The following is a 17,627-nucleotide window of genomic DNA, read 5'->3' as shown; positions in this document are numbered from 1 at the left end:
TCTTGCTGAGCCTTTTCTAGCAAGACCTGGAGTCCAGGTGGGAAAGCCTGCCCAGGGCTGACTGGGGTGGCCCAGAGTGGCATCAGACTTCTGCCTGCCCCCTCCCACCCCGCAAAGGACGCCTCATCACCGTCCACCCTGGGCCATGCAGGCCAGCATGGCTCATCACCTCCAGAGCCTCCTGGAACAAGGCCAGTTGGGTAGATTTGTTATAAGAGAAAAAGTCCTCAGAGGTTGTGTTTTCAGGAGCTATTGAGCAGGTGTACAGAGACTATTGGAGTTCCTGCCAATACTGGGCCTACACTGACCCATAAAGAAAGAGCCTGGCCACCTCCTGAAGAATCAAACCCTTAGGAAAGGAAATGGTACCACTGTGATGAGAATAGTCGGTTGTTTTTTTGTTTTGTTTTGTTTTGTATTTTTCAATGAAACCTGCTCCCGGGAAGCTCACTTTAATTTCAGCATGGAGCCTGGGAGCGTCAGCAGGAGAGCACCAGCTCCACTCATGGCTCACTAGAAGGTACAGTGCACCTACTATGTGCCAGGTGTCGCTGTTGGTGTCACTGTCTGTGGTGGCAGCAGAGCCATGAGCCAGCTCCAGTGTCGCAGCGAAGCCTCCAGGCTGAGCATAGACACAGACAGTCATTCTCAAAGTGTTGGAGGCCAGAAGCCTGAGATCAGGGAGCCAGTGTGGTCAGGATCCAGTGAGGGCCAGAGAGAGAGAGATGGATTCTCACAGCCCACCCTGGGATCCTACCTCTAGTGCACCCTGTAGCCTACATACCTTACCCAGAACTCCCACCTCTGCATCCCATCGCGCTGGGGTAGGGGTGACAACAGAGAAGCAGACATCAGACACAGTTCTGTCCATGGGAAGGATTCACAAGGTTTCTGCCCCTGAAAGTCTCTTGCAGCCCCTGTATCAAAGCATCAGTACCTAGGTGGCTTGTTACAAGGACTGACTCCTCTCTGGTCTGGAGCCTGGGTTACAATAACAAGGTGTCCACAGGGCTGTGCCTCTCCTGAAGTATGCAGGAAGGAACCTGTCTGCCTCCCGATGCCCAGTGGCTTTGGGCAGCCCTGGGCATTCATTCCTTGGCTTGTAGACACATCTCTCCCATCTCTATCTGTGCCTTCCTGTGGCTTCCCTCCTTTGCATCTGTGTCTAAGTTTTCCTCTTCTTGGGGCCGGGGAGATGGCTCAGTGGAATAAGCGCTTCCCTGGCAAGTGCAAGGGCTTGAGGTCAATCCCTGGTTCTGCCAAAATAAATAAATAAATAAATTTTCCTCTTCTTATAAATAAGGACGCCAGTCCCATTGAATCTTGAGCCTGCACTATCTCAGTGTAGCCTCATCTTTGTGCTACATCTGCAAAGACCTTCTTTCCAAATAAGGTCACCTTCATAGCTGCCCAATTGGCATGAATGGGGCCGGGGGAGCTATTCAACTCAGATTGGGGAGTTTGCACTCAGGTGGAGGAATCAGACAGCTGAGATGTGAACCTAGAAGGTAAATTGAGTCAAAGAGAAGGGTTGCCAAGGCAGCAAGACAGGGCAAAGTGAGGAGGCAGGTGGCATGGCTGACTTACAAGAGGGGGAGGAGACAGGCCTTCCTTCATGGCCAGTAGGGTCCCCAGCAAGCTCTCCCTGGACACTGGCATAGCAGCTCATTGCAGAGAAGGATGGGAAGTGACGACAATCCCTGGGGGAATGGGCCAGAGGCTCCACTCTGAAGCCACTCCACGGCCATCTGCTCCACACAATGATACTCATGTCCCTCGGACCACTGGGGAGTCAGGCCAGCCAGGCAGGGGTGCAGGTCCTGACCTGTGCCCCAGCTAACACCTGGCTTCTCCCCAGATGTTGGGGGGCCCGCTGACCCCATCGCACCAACGATCATCATCCCCCCCAAGAACACCAGTGTGGTGGCCGGGACCTCGGAGGTGACCATGGAGTGTGTGGCCAATGCCAGGTGAGTGGTGCCCCTGCTCTCTCCCTGTCCCTCCTAATGCCACCCACCCCATGGGGGAGCACTGCTGAGAGTCAGAAAGACCCTCAAGCCAAGCATAGTGGGGCACGCCTGTAATCATAACACTCAGGAGGCTGAGGCAGGAGGATCGAGGCCAGCCTGAACTATATAGAGAGACCCTGTCTCAAAACTCAAACAACAAAAAGAAAGACAGCAGGACCAGTCACTCTCCAGGGCTGAGGGAAGACAGCCAGGCACCACGGGAAAGCTCCTTGGAGAGGGGGCGGTGGCTCACAGAGCTGAGCCCTCCCCACCCACAGGGGAGGGTGCAAAAGATGCAAGTGCGGGGCAAACACGGTGGCGCTTGAGAGTGGACTCTTGGAGGAGGCTGATGCAGGATCTCAGCTGAAGGTGAGCCCGCATGACTTAGCAGGCCCCTCTGCGTCTCAAAATAAAACAGAGTCATGAGTTTAGCTCAGTGGTAAGGCCCGTGCCTAGCATGCACCAGATCCTGGGTTCCATCCTCGGCGCTATGAAAAAGAAAGTGTGGACTCTGAGTGGGGAACCTGGGCCAGGTTCCATTGTGGCCCCCCAACCCCCCACATGGGAAACATTAAATCACCCCGAGCCCCTGCTTGGTGACAGTGTTCACGGTGCTCCTCAATGACAGTGTCCACGGTGCACAGCATGGGTGGCAAGACCCTGCAGCCCAGAAAAGGCAAGCCACTGGCCCAAGGTCCCCCAGCCAGCCCTAGCAGTGAATCTCCAGGGCTGCCCCTGGGCCTAAGCTCACTGCCCTCCTGGCCTCAGCGCCCGCCTCTGAGAAGGAGGTGTGGCCTGCGCACAAACCTCACCTTTAGGCTCGAGGGGAGAGGCTGACCCCAGCGGGACTGGATCCTTCCTAACTGCTCCGGAAAGAACAGCCTAAGTGCAAGGGCCTAAATTCAATCCCTGGTTCCGCCAGTCACCCCTGTTTCTGAGAGCATGCCTCACGTCAGCCAGGTTTCTCGCGAGCTTGGAAGACGTGGATGGACCCATGGGAAAGGCCCTGAGAAGCCCTGTAGTGGAAACTGCCGGGCTTTTTCTAGCCAAACAGGACCACAGATGGATGCCCTTCTTCAGGGGACCTTCTGAATCCATCCTCCCCCCAGCAGCTTCACAACCTGTCCTTGGGGACCCATGGACCAAATCTCCGGGATGTGAAGGGCAGGAAGACACTGGGGCAGGCGCCTTGGTTTGCTGGAGCCCCCATCAGGGCTCTCCACTCTTCCTCCTCAGCCCCTACTCCAGGGCATTTCTTGCACTAACCCACTCATCTTCACAACCACCCAGGAATAGCACTATGAACCCCATTTTACAGATGAGGAGACTGAGACCCAAAACAGAAGACCATGCCCTCAAGCTCACTAAGGGTGTCTGCAGAAAGGCAAAGCCTAGCAGTCAGCTCCTGGCATGCTCCTGGGATGACCCCTGTCTCCACATGCCCGCAGGCCCCTGATCAAGCTGCACATCATCTGGAAGAAAGATGGGGTGCAGGTATCCAGCGGCCTCAGCGACTACAACCGCCGCCTCACCATACCCAACCCCACTGTCAGTGACGCCGGCTACTACGAGTGCGAGGCTGTGCTTCGGAGCAGCAGCGTGGCCCCTGTGGTCCGGGGTGCCCGCCTGTCCGTGCTAGGTGAGCAGGGGCCACCGGGGCTCCCCAGAGGGCTGGGGCAGCATGGCTGGGTGGAAAGGACCACCACCTGATCCCAGCCCTGTCCTTCCTCCTGCAGAGCCCCCTCAGTTTGTCAAGGAGCCAGAGCGACACATCACAGCCGAGATGGAGAAGGTGGTGGACATCCCCTGCCGTGCCAAAGGTAATGAACACCGTGGTGATAGCGACAGGGACCCAGCCCCTTCTCCCCATCCTGCACCTCTAAAGCACTCCTCCCCCTCCAACATCAGAGCCCTGGAAACAAACAGGCCAAACTGTACAATCTCAGGCTGGAAACCAACCCTCATTACTGTAACTTGAACCTAAATTACTGTAATTTCAGCACAGGTGACAGGCCCAAATTGCCCTTTAATCTGAGAGCTGCCAGCCATGCCTCGATGACGGGATGCTCAGATGTGAATATGTCTCGCCCAAGATGGGTCTCAGGTGCCCCATCTGTTTGCTAGGGTGCCGCTTCCTCTCCTCCCCAATATTCCTGCTTGAACCCTCGTCACAGTCGCTGGAGAAATTTATCCTCCCCTCCTGCTTCCTGTTCTGCTGTGCCAGAGGAGAGCTGGGGGTGAGGGCTGGGATGGGAGGATGGCAAGTTCAAGGCCAGCCCCAGCAATTTAGCAAGATCCTGCTTCAAAATAAAGCATAAAGAGGACTGGAGATGTAGCTCAGTGCAGAGGCCCTGGGTTCAGGATCCGAGGGCAGGGAGGGCAGGGAGGGCAGGGGCAGATATAGCTGGGCAGGTTGGAGCACCACAGCGGAGGGGCAGGAATAACAAGGCCCCTCTAAGCCTCCACACTTCAGGTGACAGGTACCTTTCATGAGGTAACCATGTGTCCATGTTGTCGGAGCCGAAGAGTGAACAAGACAGCCCAACCTCTGCTGTTTAGGAGCTTATATTCTTGCCAAGGAGATGGGCAAACCGATAAGCAAATAAAGATTCCTTATTTCATCTCATCTAAGATGCCATGGGTTGTAAGAGGCCCCATTATTTTATGTACCACTAAGAAAGAAAAAAGGCTGCCAATTAAATCATGACAAGCTGTCGATTCTGAGACACATCCTAGTCTCCAAGATGTTGAAAAATGTGCACCCGTGCGCTGGATGGAGTATGGTAGTGCTGACACAGGTGCAGGGGTGCAGTCTTCGGGGGGCAGAGCTCGGGGTGCTCCTCTGGGGAAGCCACATCTCAGCAGAGACCCCAGGGGATGAAGGGAAGGAGAGAAGGGACCAGAAGAGACCTCAGAGAAGAGCTTGTAGACCAGGGAGGAAGGGGCTCCCAAGGGCCTCCCTCGGAAGGAGGAAACCTGGGCGTCTCTGCAAGCTGTTGCCCGACCACCCCCTACCCCACCTGGGGGCTCCCAGGGCCTCCAGGACCTGTGTGACATACTGAAAATTTAAAAAAAAAAAAAAAGAAAAAGAAAAAAATAGTTTGCCCACCCCAGAGTTTGTAAGGTCAATGGATCCTGGGATCTTTTCATTGTCCTGACATTCCTACCATATCCTCCATCATTTGAGAACTGTTCCTCTCACATCTTTCCTCCTCTCATCAAACCAAAAGGGACAGTGCTGAGAAGGCTCTAGAGTCCAGACACATATTTTCAGACTCCCGCCCTGGCTGCACTCCGGAATATCTCTCTGAGGCAGCTGGGGAGGGGCGTGAGGTGGGCTGAACTGGCCAGGTCCCCCACAGGTGTGCCGCCGCCCTCCATCACCTGGTACAAGGACGCAGCTGTGGTGGAAGTGGAGAAGTTGGCCCGCTTCCGGCAGCGGGGGGACGGCGGCCTGCAGATCAGTGGGCTGCTGCCCGACGACACCGGCATGTTCCAGTGCTTTGCTCGCAACGCGGCTGGCGAGGTGCAGACCTCCACCTACTTGGCTGTCACCAGTAAGTGGCCCCCTCTGTCGCACCCCTGAGTGCCCCAGGGGCACAGCGCTCCCCTAGCTGGGGGGCCCTGTGAGGACAGCATGTGCCATTACACAGCAATAGCTTCTCAGAGGCGCCAGGGCGCAGCATGTGCAGCCTGCATGCTCCCCAAGCACTGATGCCCCCAGAGTCCTCCCAGCGGCCCTGAAGACAAGGGCCAGTGCAGCAGCTCCTTCAGGGGAGGGGTCTTCAAACCAGGTTCCTACTGATCATGGGTCCATGAGGGGCCCAAGTGACCCCAGTCCTGGAGACAAAACCTGCTCAGGCCTCCAGGGAGAACCAGCAGTGCTCCAGGGTTCCGCTGACTTCTAAGAAGCTGGAGCCTCACTTTCGAGCTGATGAAGGATGCGTCCTCCCACCTCACCACAGAGGGAGGGAGCTGCCCTCTGGGTCCTCCGCTTCCCCTTAAAGGAGGACAAGGGTCCAGGCAAGGGTGGGGCTGGCATCGCCTGCTCCTTCTGTAGGGTGGGGTGCTCCTTCCCAACACTAGGGCCTCATCTGGGCACCTGCCAGGGAGCCCAACAGCACCAGGATGGGTAGGGTGGCAAGGGACCCTTCCTGGAGCACAGCTAATAGACCCACCTGCCTCTATCTGCAGGTATAGCCCCCAACATCACCAGGGGGCCCCTGGACAGCACTGTGATCGATGGCATGTCGGTGGTCCTGGCCTGTGAGACGTCGGGGGCACCCCGGCCAGCTATCACTTGGCAGAAAGGTAGGCAGGACAGGCCTTCGGCGGCTATGGCCAGTGGCAGTCTGGGTTCTGGAGCCGGCCAGGTTGCCTTCCCAGAGATGGTTACAAAGGCTGGGCACTGCACACCAAGAGATCTGTACCCAACACCCAGCAGAGCGTGGCACCCAGCAGGTATCATGGCCAAGGTGCAGGCAGGCATGTGCCGAGACCTGGAAAACAGTCCCACCCATGACACAGGTGCAGGTGACACCTTAGCTTGCAGGCCCACGGGGAGCCCCTCCACCTCCTGACAAGTGGGTCTTCAAAAGAGACCCAGCCCAGGGAAGCTGTCCCTCAGCCCCTGCTACACAGCCCAGGTATTCTCTTCCATCTCTGGGTGTCTGTCTCTGTCCCTCGTGCCCCACCCCCAGGCCAGGACACCACCACCACCACCCGCAAGCTGGGCACCCAGCTGTCTCTGCCCCCTGATAGGCGTCAGCAGGGGACACAGTGCTTCATCCACCCACCTCACTCTTACTCTTCCCCCCACCACTCTCCACCAGTCCCCTGAAAGTGACTCTGCAGATGCGTCCTGCAGCAGGCTGCCCATCTGCCCATCTGTCCTCACCACCTTGTCAACCTGCACCTCCCCTTCCCAGCCCAGCCCAGATGCCAGCTGCCTCTGAGGCTGTGCTGGGCTACTACCTGCCGCCATAGGGAGAACCTATGGCCTGGTCCCATGAGGGGCAGGCAGTGTGGTGGGCGGAGCAGCGCCTGGAGCCCAGGGCTATAGGTGCCTGTGACTCGGTGCCTCTCCCTAGCCCCCATCCCAGCACTTGGGGAGCGCAGGAGACACCACAGCAGCCCCCTTGTCGCCTTTAGGGGAGCGTATTCTGGCCAGCGGCTCTGTGCAACTGCCCCGCTTCACCCTCCTGGAGTCGGGCAGCCTTCTGGTCAGCCCCACCCACATCTCCGACGCCGGCACCTACACCTGTTTGGCCACCAACTCTCGGGGTGTCGACGAGGCCTCGGCCGACCTGGTCGTGTGGGGTAAGTGGCGGTGGCAGGGGTGGTGGGGGCCTCTCTGTGTCTGCACCAGACAGCCTTGCTCGCAGCTGCCCCCAGCACGGGTCAGCCACGGAAACACTGTCCCAGCCTCGCCACACTGCACCAGTGTCTGGCCAGGGCCTCCTTATTGGAGAGACGGTGACAAATTAATCTAGAAGCCGGGGACCAACAAGGCCTCGGGGGCAGAGATCGTGCTGTGCTTGGCGGAGTGGAGACGGCTTTGAGGCGGCGGACGAGAGCTGTTTTCAGATACTTCGCTGCAGAAATCAGGACGATGTTTTCCATAAAGGGCCAGGTAGTAAATATTTTAGGATCTGTGGGCCAGACAGTGTCTGTCACAACTACTCAGCTAACTTCTGTAGTGCCCAGGAAGCAGCCAGGGACCGCTATGAGCTGATGGGCCCGGCTGTGTTGTGGTGAGAGTTCAGTCCCCAGACAGGCCATTGGCCAGGCGTGGCCCCAGACAGTGGCCCCAGACAGGGGCGCGCCGGCCCCGCCTGCCCACACCCCAGCGCATGCGCACACTGGGGGCTGCCTGGCTGGCTGAGCCCGGGGCCTGGCAAAGCACCACGCTGGACATCGCAGAGTCCATTGTGACCCCGGCTGGTCGCCAACACGCTGGGCACATTGCTGCTTCTCCACCCTTTACATGGATTGATAAGGGAGCCCCTCCCCCATACATATAGGTTCCATGAATTACATTGTCGTAGAAGCGCACTGTTTTTGTTTGCAGCATGCGGATTGAACCCAGAGCCCTCACGCTGAGCGATCCCCCAGCCCCTTTTCATTATTTTGTACTGAGACAGGCTCTCAGCAAGTCGCTAAGTGGCCCAGGCTGAGCTGCCACAGCCGCACAGGCACGAACCACACACCCAGCGACATCCCTCTTTGTTAAATCTCCCAGGTCCGTGTGCACCAGATCTGCCTCCGCGCAGCCTCAGAGCCTGAGCCTCACGGAGCCAGTGCTCGCCCACCCTTGTCACCCCGGATTCTGGAGCCCCTGCCCTCCCCCGACCGTCATCTCCATCTTTCCTTTCAGCCCGGACCCGTATCACCAGGCCTCCCCAGGACCAGAGCGTCATCAAGGGCACCCAGGCCTCCATGGTGTGTGGAGTGATGCACGACCCGCGGGTGACCATTAGGTAAACTCCCCGCGCTGTGACCGGGGCTGCAGGCAAGCGAGGAGGGCAGGCCCTGGGGATAGTGGGGGTGGCTGGGAGGTAGGCATGGCCTGTGGGGCCCATGGAGAGAGCCCTGTGCGGGGCTGTAAGGAAAACAGAAAGGGGAGAAGAAACAGGGAAGCCAGGACAAGAAAGAAGCCAGCAAGCAGTGGGACTCTGGGACCTCTTTCTGGGGTCCAGGCCAGCGCTGCCAGCATCTCCCCGGCCCACAACCCTCTTTGAGGCCCTCTTGCAAGTTTCATTTGGACAAATTAGCCCAGGCCCCTTGGTGTCTCCACAGCACCGCAGGTAGGAGTACATCGAAGCAGCTCCAGAATATGGCAGGGGTGACCCCTGAGGTGACCCTTGCAGACAGGCGTGTGACGGGGGTGCCCAACCTGGGGTCACCCCTACTGTGGCAGGGGACTCGGCCTGCAGGTCACACTCCAGAAGCCCTGGAGAAGCTGGGTGAGGCTTCTGCGGACGAAGGAGCAGGAAAGATGTGAAGGCCCAGATCACCCCCAAGCTTGGGCCCAGGACCCGCAGGCCAACCTCCATGAAGCCTCAGGAACTCAGAGCAGGGGAGAAACACTCCCAGTCTCTTCCAGGAGCTCACAAACGCTGAGACATGGCTTCCTTGGAAGTGGGGACCGCCTGTGCGTGGCAGCTGTATCCAATGAGCAATGTCACTGTCAAGCCTCGGGCTCGGAAGCTGCAGGGCCCAGGCTAGGCCTCCTGGAGGAATGGCCTCCCCCAGACTACACATGGCAACTGCGTCCTGTAGCGCCACCTGGTGGTCGTTCGAAGCAGCACAGTCTCACCCTACAAGCTGAGACCCTGGGCCCTCGGTGCCCTAGGAGCCCAGCGCTTGGCCAGGCTGAAAAATAGCTCATGAAACATTCAACTTTCAGACTAGGCCTGGTGGTGCGCGCCTGTGAACCCAGCCCTGGGGAGGCTGAAGTAGGAGGATAGCTGTGAGCTCGAGGCCAGCCTGGGCTATATAGTGATTACAAGGCCAGCCTAGCTGTGTCTCTATCTAAAAAGAGAAGGTTCACCTTTGACCTTTTAGGGCAGTCCTCAGGCATCAGCCCTGAGACAAACGTGAGCCCCGAAACTGTGCACACAGAGATGGAATCTTGTTGGCAGATTAACCAGATTGTCCTCATTTCTGGGTTTATTAGATTTTTGTTTTAAACATTAATATACTAACTGTGAAAAAGTCCTCAGAGAAAACCCACATCGAGCACTTCTGGGAGTTTCAGTCCCAGATGTGATGTAGTAGCCATACTTTTAGCATCCATTAATTGAAAAACTCTATAATCACAAAGGGCTCTATTAATTCAGCGACACTTTAAATTGGTGTTTTATTTATAAAACGTCATCTACTTCTGCTTCAAAAACACACATTTTAGTCTTTCTCTAGATTTTTTTTTTTTTTTTTTTTTTTTTTTGAGAAAGGGGCTTACTATGTAGTTCAAGCTAGCTTTGATTTCACTTGATAGCCAAAGCTGGCCTTGAATTCCTGCACATCCTCCTGTCTCAGCCTACAGAGTGCTGGGATTACACGCGTGCGCTGCCACACCTGGCTTCCCTAGATAATTTTTGATGAACGTAGGGACTTGAGGGGTCTTGCGGGATTTCAGCAGACACTCCCAGGGCCCCACAGCGAGCAAGTGGGAAGGGCCTGTTCCAGTTTATGGGGAAGGGTCATCGCCCTAGCATGAAATGAACCATCCAGGACAATCTTTTCAAGATGGGAGGAGAGAGCAGAGTTGGTCCCTCACAGCCCTACACTGGCAGAGTGAATGCCTAAGGCCAGCCTGTGCCTCCCCTTCCAGCCTGGCTCCCCTAGACCGTGGGAACCTCTGCTGCCCTCCATCTTCTTGGGCTAAATTGGAGGAGAGGTGCCCAGAGCTCAGCATTCTTAAAGTCATAATAGAACCCTCTTTTTTCTTAGGAACTGCCACAGTGGCACATGCCGTGCCTGTAGTCCCGGCTACTCGGGAGGCTGAGGCAGGAGGATCTTTGAGCCCAACAGCTTGAGGCCAGCCTGGGCAGCAGAGCAACTCTAGATAAATAAATGACCCCATTCGCAGGTGGGCACCATCCAGTTCTGACTACATGTCCTGAGCATCATGCCGGGCCCAAGGGGTGAGGCAGAGAGCAGCACAAACGGTCAGCGGGCCAAGCCTCCAACATCATCCTAAAGGAAAATGCTTCTCTTTGCTGTCTGGACCAGATCTAGAACCTGAGAGTCCACTTATAACCATTAAGAGCAAATAATTTAACTTTTCTTTTTATGTACTTGATACGGGGTCTCACTGCGCGGCTCACAGTTGTAGTGATCCTCCTGTTTTCAGCCTCCCCAGCACTGGGATTACAGGCATGCGCCAGGTCTCAGAGACCGGCTCAGTGTGCCCAGCGGGTGGAGCCAGCTTGGCATGTGGTGATGGGGATCAAACCCCAGTCCCTGTGCTTGCCTAAGCAGGCCCTTAGTCTACTGAGCCATCTCACCAGCCTTTAGCATTTTATTATTTAACAAATCTTTTCCATCTTAGTAAAAAAAAAATAGAAAATGCAAGTAAGAAAAGAAATTAGGGAAAAGAAGAAAAGTTAAAGTATCTGTTCCCCTTAATTTTATTGACAGAAACAGTAATACTATTTGGGTGCCACTTTTTTTAGGTTTTTTGTTTTTGTTTTTGTTTTTTGGTTTGGTTTGGTTTGGTTTGGGTGTTTATTTGTGCAGGGTTTCACTATCTAGCTCAAACTTGTGGTGATCCTCCTATTTTCAGCCTCCCCAGCACTGGGATTACAGATGTGCGTCACCACGCCCAGATTCTGGATGCCACTTTATAAAAGCTAAAAATACATCGTTTGTTTGTTTGTTTGTTTGTTGGAACTCAGGCCCTTGCACTTGCCCGGGAAGTGCTTATTCTACCGAGCCATCTCCCCAGCCCCTCCATCGTGTATTAATCTGATTTTTCCCTGAAGTTACACAGTCATTCTGAGCTCCACTGTGTGGCTGGAATATGATTTATACTACTAGTTGCCTATTGCTGGATACTGTTTTGTTCTAAATTTTGCTAATAAGAGGACATCTGACTGTGAATGTCCTCACAGCTAAATATTTTTACACATTTTTGATGTGCTGAAGACCAACCTGAGAGCGCCCTGGAAAAAGCACTCATCAAAATTGTTAAACAGCCAGTTATAGAATTGCAGAGATTTTTTTTTGGTTTTGTTTTGAGACAGCATCTCACTATGCAGCTTGGGCTGGCCTTGTGCTCACTCTGTAGCCCCCCAGGCTGGTCTTGAACTTGCAGAGCTCATCCTACCTCCGATTACCAAGTGCTAGCACCCAGGGTTGCATGCTCGGGGTTTCAGGGGCTGGGAATTGAACTCAGGTCCTTGTGCTTGCCAGGCAGGTGTTTATGCCTCTGAGCTATCTCTCCAGCCCCAGCTGCAGGTTATTTTAGAGCATTTTTATCAGAAGTCTGATAGATTTAGGGTAGTTTTTCTTGTTTGCAGTTTTGTTTAAGAAAGATGCTGTTAAGAAAATATTCTGTTTTATAAGACATTGCCACCTCTGTCTTCCAAAGGTCTGGCTCTGTCTCACACTTCCCCCAGCAGATAGGGAGAGAGACCCTGGCTGCTGTGTCAGCAGTGCTGTTGTTGTTCTGGATGGTGGCCATTCGGGATAGCGGAACTGTCTGTCATTCACATTTCCCAGAGGCCCAGTGACAAAGAGCATCTTTTCTTTTCTTTTTTTAAATTTTATTTATGTGTGTGTGTGTGTGTGGCCAGCTCAGCCCACCAGGGGGCGGGGCTGGCTGGCATGTGGTGCTGGGGGATTGAACCGCGGTCCCTGGGCTTTGCTGAGCTTGTTCTAAGTAGGTGCTTTAGACCACTGAGCCATCTCGCCAGCCCCAAGAGCATCTTTTCATATGCATGTTTTCCTTCTGTTGCCCTAGGTTAGGGAGTAGGGGTCTGTCAAGAACTTTCTTTTCCTTTGGTTGAATTTGCAAGAGTTCTCTGTATATTTTGGATAGCACTCCTGTATCAGATGTTTGTCATCTAAATAACTTCCCCCAGTCTGCAGCTTCTTTTTTAATCTCCTTGATCCTATCTATTCAGAATCAGACATTTTTAATTTTAAAGAGGCCCAGCTTTCATTTCTTCTTTCTTTCTTTCTTTCTTTCTTTCTTTCTTTCTTTCTTTCTTTCTTTCTTTCTTTCTTTTTTGCAGAACCGGGGATTGAACTCAGGCCCTTGCGTTTGTCAGGGAAGTGTTTGTTCTACTGCACCATCTCCCCGGCCCCCTGCTTTCATTTCTTTCTCTGTGGATCTTGCCTTTGGTGTCTAAAACATCAGTGCCAGGCACCAGGTCTTCTAGACTTCCTCTGCATTACCTTCTAAGAGTTCTAGAGTCCTGCTGTGTACATTTAGGGCTGGGACCTTTTTTTTTTTTTTTTTTTTTTTGGTGGTGGCACTAGAGATTGAACTCAGAGCCTTCACACTGAGCCACATCTCCGGCCCTTTTTTCATTCTTTGGTTTAAGATGAAGTTTTATTAAGTCCTCAAGTTGTCCAGGCTGGACTCCAACTTGTGATCCTCCTGCCTCAGCCTCCCAGAGTGCTGCGAGAGCACACCATGCTGCACTCATTTTTAATGAAGTTAAATGAAAAGTGTGAGGTCTATAACCCTCACAGAGTTTTTTATTTGTTTGTTTATTTGTTTGCACATAGATGTTCATTTCCAGCACCATTTGTTGAGAGGGCTCCTTTATTGCATTTTCATCTTTATTTTTTGCTTTTCTTTTTGTTTTGTATGTATGAAATTGGTTTGTTAGAAAAACCAGGTTCTATAAAGACATTGGCCATTCTTTGAAACATTTCTGTAAAAGACTAGAGAGTAACTATTTTAGGCTTATAAGAACTACAGATTGGGGGCTGGAGAGATAGCTCAGTGGTCTAAGCGCCTGCCTTTCAAGTACCAGGACCCAGGTTCGATCCCAAGTACCACATGCTGTGCCAGCCCAGAGAGCGTGGTGATGCATGCCTCTAATCCCAGTGCTGGGGAGGCTGAGATAGGAGGATCATACAAGTCCAAGATGTGTAGTAAAACCCTGCACCAAATAATTATTTTTTTAAAAAATTAAAGAACATACAATTGTTTGGCATAATTACTCAACTCTGTAGGGCAAAGCAGCCATGGGCAATATGTTGGTCATGCCTGTGTCCCAATAAAACTTTATTTATACAAACAAGCAGTGGGCCGGGTTGCTGACCCCAGCATGGAATCGCCCACATTGTGGATTTGGCTAGCTATGTCCTCCTGGGGCTAACTTGTTCTGATAGCCCCTGTATTTCTAATTAGATCTGGTAATTACGAGTTGGTGGCTTTGGCACATCTTTCACAGGCTTCATATGCTTTCTCGAGCAAAGAATATGGTTTTGTTTAAAAAGACAGTTGGGATATTTAAGCAGGAATTACTCTCTGCCACTAGGTTTGCTTTTAAAGAAAATTTTGCCCGTCCTCAACATTGGCAATGTTGGGTGATTCTTTTCTAGGTAGAGAGATGAATGGAAGGTGATTATTATTGTGGATTTGTGAAAGTGCACTGTAAAAGCCTTAAAAATTAACTCAGCAATTTTACTGCTAATAATTTGTCCTTTGGGGAGTGAGGTGGAATGTGTGGAAATATTTTGCCATAAGCATGTTCAGCTTAGCATTAGCTGTCATATCAGGAGGAAAAAAAGAAGCTTAGTTAAATGATGGACAGTCACATTAAGACGTCCTGCATCTGATTTTTTAAAAAATGGTGCAGAAATGTCGTATTTAGAAAACGGCATGAAGCTAGGCATGGTGACACATGCCTGTAATCCCAACACTTGGGAGGCTGAAGCAGAAGGATTGCTGTGAGTTCCAGAAAGCCAGAGTTCCATAAAAAGTTCAAGGTCAGCCTGAATTACACACTGAGACACTGGCTCAAAAAAAAATTATTTTTATTTTTTTCTTGTGGAACCTGGGATTGAATTCAGGCCCTTGCACTTGCCAGGAAAGCACTTATTCCACTAAGCCATCTCCCCAGTCCCGTTTTTTTTATTTTAGAAAAGAGTATGTGGTCTTTTGTTAAGTAGAAAAGACAGCTTTAAAGACAGAATGTAAGGATGGATGGATGCTAGGTGAATCATTGGGTGGGTGGGCTAATGAAGGAAAACATGGATGGAAGGAAGGATGGATTGGTCCATCAATCAATCAATAAAAGAGTCAATCACTAGAAAGCATCAATGTACATGTGCTGTGTCAGCAAAAAAGGTTGATCGCTAGCTTCCGTTGACCTTGGAAGTATTAGCCAAGCGCGACCCACCCAGTGTTTTGTGCTAGCTCCACAAATTCACAGCAGCCTCATGAAGTGGGCAGTATGGAGCCCCCCCCTAAGTTACAGATGAGAAGCTGAGAACCGCAAAGTTACCCCAACTTACCCAAGATCACAAAGCTGCTCCGAGGCCCGGGCAGCCTTGAAGTGGGCGTCTGACCTTGCAAGGCCTCAGCGCTGCCGTCCACTGGCTGTCCGTGGGGCAGGAGAAACACCTGCAGGACAAGATTCACGCACGTTAACCTTGGCTCTCCAGCGCTGGAGAACGCCTATATTTTCTTGGTTCTTTTCCTTTTTTTTTTTTCCTTTTTTAATCTGGGTTTCCTGACTTTCACTCAATTGTTCCTATTAAACTAAGCTCAACAGGTGCCAGGGAGATGGCTCAATAGAATAAGCACTTCCCTGGCAAGCTCAAGGGCCTGAGTTCAATCCCCGGTTCCAAAAATAAAATAAAAAACTCAGCTCAACAATATTCCATTCACTCTTGCTAACACTCTCACGTTCTCTGACCCCCAGAGAGTCCTGGGGCTCACACCTCACCCCCTCATCCTCCAGGTGACTGGGGGTCTCAGGCACACCCCATTCCTCAGTCGCCCTGAGCCGATACCCAGGCCAGACTCTGGGGGGACAGCGCGCAGGGCACCTCCCCGTCAGGGCCAGCCCTCAGGCACGTGCATGATAAGGATAACGGCTGCATTTCCTCCAGAACAATTCCAGGGCAGATATTTCTTGTTGTCAGGCATGGGCCTGTGTGTAATTTCTCAAGTCCCCCTTTGCACCGACTGACCGAAGCTAAAGTGATTTTTTGGACACTAAAGTCAATTTGTCAGAGTGATGCATCGATCTAATGATTTTCCTCATAAAACTAATTCCGAAATGTAGTCTGTGTGGAAACTTTAATTCTTTTGCAGCCGTAATCTTTTCCACCTCTTCGGGAACACTCCTTTTGCTGGCTCTTCTGCGTTGGCTGCTCTGCAGTGGCATCTGGCCAAAAGCAACAACGCTTTGACCCGGGCCTGAACTGCAGGTGTAAATGACCAATAATGACTTAATGTGTGGCCGCTCCTGTGCACAGCGCCCTGCGGCAGGAGTGATGACGCCTAGGCCCTCGCGGAGCCAGTTTCCTGCCCAGTCAGAGCCACCAAGGCCTGGGGTTGCCCCCTGCCCATCGTGTGTGTGTGTGTGTGTGTGTGTGTGTGTGTGTTTTAGGGAAGGGTCTACAGGGTATTCAAGGGTCTCACTACTAGATCAGACTCGTAGTGATCTGCCTATTCACAATCTCCCTGGGATTGCAGGGATTGAGCTGGGATTGCAGGTGCACACCACCACGCCCAGTCTCAATTGCCATCTCAGCACACCCCAGGAGCGGGGCAGGCTCGGGGATTGAACCCCCAGCCCCTGGGCCTGCTTGCCTGCTTGCCAGCGCTTTAATCCACTGAGCTATTTGCCGCCCCTGCCCATCTTTGGTGCTGTCTTTCCAGGAGGAGCTTCAGGTTCCCTCTCCCTCTCTCCCTCTGCCTGCTGACGGGCACTTCCTGCTCCTAGGTACGTGTGGGAGAAGGACGGAGCCACCCTGCCCGTGGAGGGCAACCCGCGCATCCGCCTGGATAAAAATGGCTCCCTGCACATCACACAGACCTGGTCGGGGGACATCGGCACGTACACCTGCCGGGTGCTCTCGGCAGGGGGCAACGACTCCCGCAGTGCCCACCTGCGGGTCAGGTAAGGGCCACGGCCACCCCTCTCCCTCGTTCACAGCACGAGGCCCTGTGCGCTACGCTTTCACGTCAGGTCTCCTAGGACAGGGTGGCGCTTTGTATTTCCACCTGCCCTGCACTGCTTGCGTCGCTGCCTGAGCTCCATGTCCTAGCAGATCAGGGGCAGCCAGATCCTATAGTGCGGATCCATGCGGCAAGGGATCTAAGTGTTCTTACCAGAATCTAACCCTGAAACCATCAAACCCCATGCAGAGCCCAGCCTGGCCCACGAAAAAAATTGTCTCCCACAAAACTGGGCTCTGGTGCTAGAAAGATTGGGGAACACTGCTCTAATCCCCACACAGGGCCTACCCTACCTGAATGTTGGGGGCCTGACCCATGACCCTAAACCCCTCAGGCAGCTCCTCCCGTATGTCTGTCCTCCAGGCAACTGCCCCACGCTCCTGAGCACCCAGTGGCCATGCTTAGCACGGTGGAGAGACGGGCCATCAACTTGACGTGGGCTAAGCCCTTCGACGGGAACAGCCCCCTGATCCGCTACATCCTGGAGATGTCAGAGAACAGTAAGGTCCCGGGTCCCTCGGTTCCCCAGCCCAACCTCTGGGTTCAGGGCCTCTGAGCAGCCTGGGCTTGCTCATCTGTATCCGGAACAATGGCCTCTGCTCTCAGGTCACGGTGACAGCCCCAGAAGAGTGTGCAGGAGGTGCTTACAGCAGGGCCTGGCAGAGCAGTGGCCTCAAAGACAGTGGTTATTATTAGTTTTATTTCTCCAAGGTCCAAGCAGGTATAATATAAATGGTGTTTTCCATGCAGTTTTCCCTGAGCACATCAATTTGAGGAAAAAGATGAAGGCACCTCAGTTCCCATGAGCCTCTGCTTCCTTCTGTGCTCTCCAGCCCCATCTTAGTTCCCATGAGCCTCTGCTTCCTTCTGTGCTCTTGAGACCCATCTTAGTTCCCATGAGCCCCTGCTTCCTCCTGTGCTCTGCAGCCCCATCTTAGTTCCCATGAGCCCCTGCTTCCTCC

The 17,627-nt window shown here is 53.2% G+C and overlaps 1 protein-coding gene across 1 annotated transcript in view; it reads left to right on the top strand.

Moving 5' to 3' along the window:
• Positions 1–17,627, top strand: part of Sdk2 (sidekick cell adhesion molecule 2) — a 277,422-nt gene that overhangs the window by 185,107 nt on the left and 74,688 nt on the right. Inside the window, exons 6-14 of the mRNA XM_012514498.2 lie at positions 1,859–1,970; positions 3,458–3,648; positions 3,746–3,829; positions 5,372–5,566; positions 6,204–6,320; positions 7,161–7,328; positions 8,386–8,488; positions 16,430–16,606; positions 17,029–17,165. Of these exons, the coding sequence (XP_012369952.2) occupies positions 1,859–1,970; positions 3,458–3,648; positions 3,746–3,829; positions 5,372–5,566; positions 6,204–6,320; positions 7,161–7,328; positions 8,386–8,488; positions 16,430–16,606; positions 17,029–17,165 (1,284 nt within the window). The remainder of the gene's footprint in view (positions 1–1,858; positions 1,971–3,457; positions 3,649–3,745; positions 3,830–5,371; positions 5,567–6,203; positions 6,321–7,160; positions 7,329–8,385; positions 8,489–16,429; positions 16,607–17,028; positions 17,166–17,627) is intronic.

The sequence above is a fragment of the Octodon degus genome, unplaced genomic scaffold (assembly GCF_000260255.1).
Source record: "Octodon degus isolate 3935 unplaced genomic scaffold, OctDeg1.0 scaffold00033, whole genome shotgun sequence".
NCBI lineage: Eukaryota > Metazoa > Chordata > Mammalia > Rodentia > Octodontidae > Octodon > Octodon degus.
Note: the sequence above shows the minus strand (reverse complement) of the source record. Positions and strands in the feature narration are given on the sequence as shown.